General features: G+C 44.7%; 1 protein-coding gene across 1 annotated transcript; it reads left to right on the top strand.

Annotated features, from left to right (window-relative positions):
• The first annotated feature begins 219 nt into the window (after positions 1 to 219).
• On the top strand, positions 220 to 3,274 carry LOC135609738 (auxin-responsive protein IAA1-like). The gene is made up of 5 exons (XM_065103309.1): positions 220 to 637; positions 812 to 993; positions 1,092 to 1,203; positions 2,822 to 2,883; positions 3,017 to 3,274. Exons 1-5 carry the CDS (start codon positions 381 to 383, stop codon positions 3,049 to 3,051), a joined length of 648 nt encoding a protein of 215 aa, XP_064959381.1. The 5' UTR covers positions 220 to 380; the 3' UTR covers positions 3,052 to 3,274.
• The last annotated feature ends 820 nt before the right edge of the window (positions 3,275 to 4,094 follow it).

Below are 4,094 nucleotides of genomic sequence, written 5' to 3' on the forward strand. Positions count from 1 at the left end.
ACCACATTCCGTTTCCTACCCACCTAGAAAGCAAACGCGATTCGCCGTTTCTCGCCCCCTCTAGAGCCAGGCCGAGCCGAGCCGAGCCGAGTGAGATACGAACAGTGCAAATCTGAGAAAGGGCCCTCGCCACCCGGAAGCCCGCCGATGCTGCTTTCGTCGCTCATCCTGTCGGCTCACTTGGAATTGTTTATACCATCAAAATCATCCACACACACAGAGAGAGAGAGAGAGAGAGAGAGAGAGTTTCTGCAACAATAAGAAGAAGCAGAAGGAAATGGCAAAGCGTAAAAGGAGAGGGAAACGCTGACACATAGCCGTTACACGAAGCTTAGCGCAGAGGCATCAAAGATCACAAGGGCTAGGTTGAGGCATTGGATATGTCGACGACGGAGACCGGGTGTAGCTCGACGGAGCCGGAGGTGACCGGTGGGCTGGGCTACGACGAGACGGAGCTCACGCTCGGCCTGCCCGGGGCCGGGGGGTCAAGGCCGTCCGAGACGGACAGGAAGCGTGGGTTCGCGGAGGCCGTCGGCCTCAACCTCGAGGCCGCGTCTCGCGGCGAGGATTGTGGCGCCCGGTCGTCTGACTCCTCCGACGGGCCAGTCTCCGGCGCCGTCAAGTCTTCAGCTGCCAAGTAAGCATCAAAACCGAACCGATAAATCCTCATCCTGTTGGCTGCCGCCGCGGCGTCAAGAGCAGAGGAACAGAAACAAGCACCTGCATCATCGCGTTGTGGCGAGCAGTGTTGACCATCTCATGTTAGACAGATCAATAACCTGTGTTTTTTACTTTCTTCACCTTGGAACAGGGCGCAGGTGGTGGGGTGGCCGCCGGTGAGGTCGTTCCGGCGGAACGCGCTGAGGAGCTGCACCTACGTGAAGGTGGCGGTGGACGGGGCGCCGTACCTCCGGAAGGTCGACCTGGAGGCGCACGGTGGCTACGAGCAGCTGCTGGCAGCTCTGGAGGAGATGTTCTCTTGCTTCACCGTCCGTACGTCTCCTTATTCTTGCTCCCCCCGACTCATCCAAGCGGCTTCCCCGCTTCTTCCGACCGTATAATGGTCTGGTTTTGTTGGCCTACCGTGGCAGGCCACTATCCGGACGAGAGGAGGCTGGTGGATCCCGTGAACGGGACGGAGTACGTCCCTACCTACGAGGACAAGGACGGCGACTGGATGCTCGTCGGGGATGTCCCTTGGAAGTCAGTTTCTTTCTTTCTTCCTTTCCTACTGTTGCTGCTGTGCGATTTAACATGTTCAGAGTATTATAGCATCTGCCTAACCTGCATGCAGAAAGCACGCAATTCCTTCCCCATGGTTGTTTACTAGTTGCATCTCTTCATATCAGAGATTTAGAACTTATACTGTGTTATGATCTATAAATTATCTTGATTCTTTGTTCCAAGAACTTAAAAAAGGGGAACTTTATGCAGAAGGTGCCAAAATTTAATTGATTTGTCTTATGAGATACAAAATAACCAATGTGTTGCAAAGCATGCTGTGCAAGGGCTTAAAGCAAGAAAATAGAAGCAGATCATTCAAGAAACTATTTGCTAATTTGATTGTGAGGAATAAATATTTTCTGGGACAATTGTTTCCATTATAGATCTATGACTGTTTAAATATGTATGGCGCAGTACACCAAATAATCTATCATAGATATGGTAGCATGTTGGATACTGAACCATATTCAACATTGTACACAAATGATATAATTGGACCATCAAAGAATTTATGATAAGTAGCTTTCATGAACTTTATCTTTTTGATATATGATTGCATTAAAAATTTGGAGACGATTTGGGTGGTAAGGAGTATTAGATAACTGGTTGAGGTTTATTTTGGAGTCCAAATCATATACATATTTACTTCAATTAAAAAAATGGTATAGATGTAGGCTAAAATGCCTCTTGCATAATCAAAATACTGAAATCATCATCTTAACTTAAGAAGTCCGTAAAATGCAATAAATATTTATAGGTGAATGTATGCAATAAATATTTATAGGTGAATGTTTCATTGAGCATGAACTATTGATATAAAATACTTCAAGTTAACAATGGAATGTTCGTGAGTCTGAATTTGTCGTGACATTGTCGTAACTCATTAGACCTAAATCATTGGTTAAAATTATTGGTTTTGATAAGTCTATCAACTTAGTTTGAATTAAATCACTGGTCAAAATGCTTAAGCTAAAATTGATAATAGTAAACTCATCATACCCTTATAAATCAATCTTAATCTTGTGTACTTTCGATGTGGAACTAACCGGAATGTTACAAACATGATATAGAGAAGATCGTGGATCAGTGTTGGTTTCTGATCGCTTGAAATGATTTTGTGATGTTCAGGTCTCAGCTGTAGTTTATACTTTCGGTGCATGTGTGATGTTTGTTTTGCACCAAAAAGATCTGTAAAAGTAGAGCAAAATCTGGTATGAGATTTGGTTCTAAATTTTCTAGATGAGTTATGTGACTCAATTCTACTATGTAATAAGTTCTGGTGCCATGGTGAAATTGCTCTTCCCTGGCCTTTGTGACCAGGATTTGAGACACTGTGCCATCTTCTTTTCTTGGAAGAGTAAGACTGCATACATCAATTGTATGTTGGTCTAAGCCCACATTGAACCGTCAGTTTTTGTTGTTTTTGTATCAATACCAAAAATCCAAAATGCCTTATAGTACTGTTTTGCAGATTCTTTTTTGTGATCATATGGTTTTGACATGATGTGGAGATATATATTCATTGGTTTACTTGAGAAAAATCCATTCTGATTTGAAAATTCATGACTGATTTCTTTCTATCATTTGAAATCCGCAGGATGTTTGTTGCTTCATGCAAACGACTGCGATTGATGAAAAGCTCTGATGCAATCAATTTAGGTAATGCTTACTTTCTGCTCTCATTCTCAGAGTTCTTTTTCTTAGATCAGAATGAGGATTAGATTCGTCTGCATGAAGGTGTAGAGCGTGCAGAATCAACTTTTGATTGACCGGTTGAGATTGGTATTTGCAGCTACAAGAATGCCTCAAGAATGCTCCAACAAGTAGTGAATCGGAGACAAAGCACTTCAGATAGTATGATCATGTAAAGGGGCAGTGTCTTGTCCTTTGTTTTGGGTTTATATTCGAGCAGTATCTATGGCAGCAGGAATAAACATCTATTGTCCTCGTTGTGATTGGGTATTGGCAACAAGAAAATACTGTAACATATACATCACACAGTTGGCTTTGCACTAATCAGAGCAGACTCTGTACTCCAAATCTGAACTGACCTTTGGGAACCACTCCTTGTTTGCTACCATTCAACAGATGCAGGTCCTCTCGTTCAGGAACGATGGGACCTTCTGCCGATGCCGGAGATGATGGTGCTGCCTTGGATCATAAGCCACCATGTCATGTCTTACACCCTTCTTTTGACGCCATGAGCTAGCGTTTTCTCCTTTCCGACAGTGGGTTCTCCGGATGGCGGCGCACTTGCTGACTACAGGTCCATGGTTGACTTAGAATTGCAGTAGCTATGAAAGGACTTGATCGTGATCCTATCCTCAGAGAAGATGAGAAATGCAGTGCCTAAAAGAAGCTAAAGATACCCACAACCACCAATTAGAAAACAAATGTACGGCTACTGCTGTCAATGTGAGCTACACGACTAGCTTTCTCTGTTCACCCGCCGGCGACCTTTTTTTTTGGGTCTCCAGTGACCTATGGAGTAGACCTACGGCACCGAGACGAAGTAGCCAAAGGAACTGTGGATCGAAATCATTGAATCCCAACGCAGGGAAAGAAACGGAGACCTCATGTTATTCAAAGAGCAGGACAAGAATTAATTATGTCCTTTTGCAATCATGCAACGCTGACGGAAGTCGGTGTCCTTTACATGCAACACGGTGGCCAGAGCTCCTCTCTCAGAACCCTCGTTTGTCTTGGATTCACACCATTACAGGCTTCGACCCACCCAACTCATCCAGCCCAGACTGCCCATCATACGAAGCAGAGAGAAGTGGCTGGTGAAAGCCGGAGAGTGTCACCCTGAAAACCAGTCGGGTTCTCTCCTTTCTTCTACCCTCGGACTTCGTTCGTTGTCCACTTGT

Source organism: Musa acuminata, chromosome BXJ2-4 (genome assembly GCF_036884655.1).
Source record: "Musa acuminata AAA Group cultivar baxijiao chromosome BXJ2-4, Cavendish_Baxijiao_AAA, whole genome shotgun sequence".
NCBI lineage: Eukaryota > Viridiplantae > Streptophyta > Magnoliopsida > Zingiberales > Musaceae > Musa > Musa acuminata.

What these genes read in the sequence shown, in the direction of transcription:
- LOC135609738 (XM_065103309.1), top strand. Translation starts at nt 381, where the DNA reads ATGTCGACGACGGAGACCGGGTGTAGCTCGACGGAGCCGGAGGTGACC. An exon ending in GTTCTCTTGCTTCACCGTCC is followed by an intron (nt 994 to 1,091) that starts GTACGTCTCCTT and finishes CTACCGTGGCAG; the next exon opens with GCCACTATCCGGACGAGAGG. An exon ending in GTCGGGGATGTCCCTTGGAA is followed by an intron (nt 1,204 to 2,821) that starts GTCAGTTTCTTT and finishes TGAAATCCGCAG; the next exon opens with GATGTTTGTTGCTTCATGCA.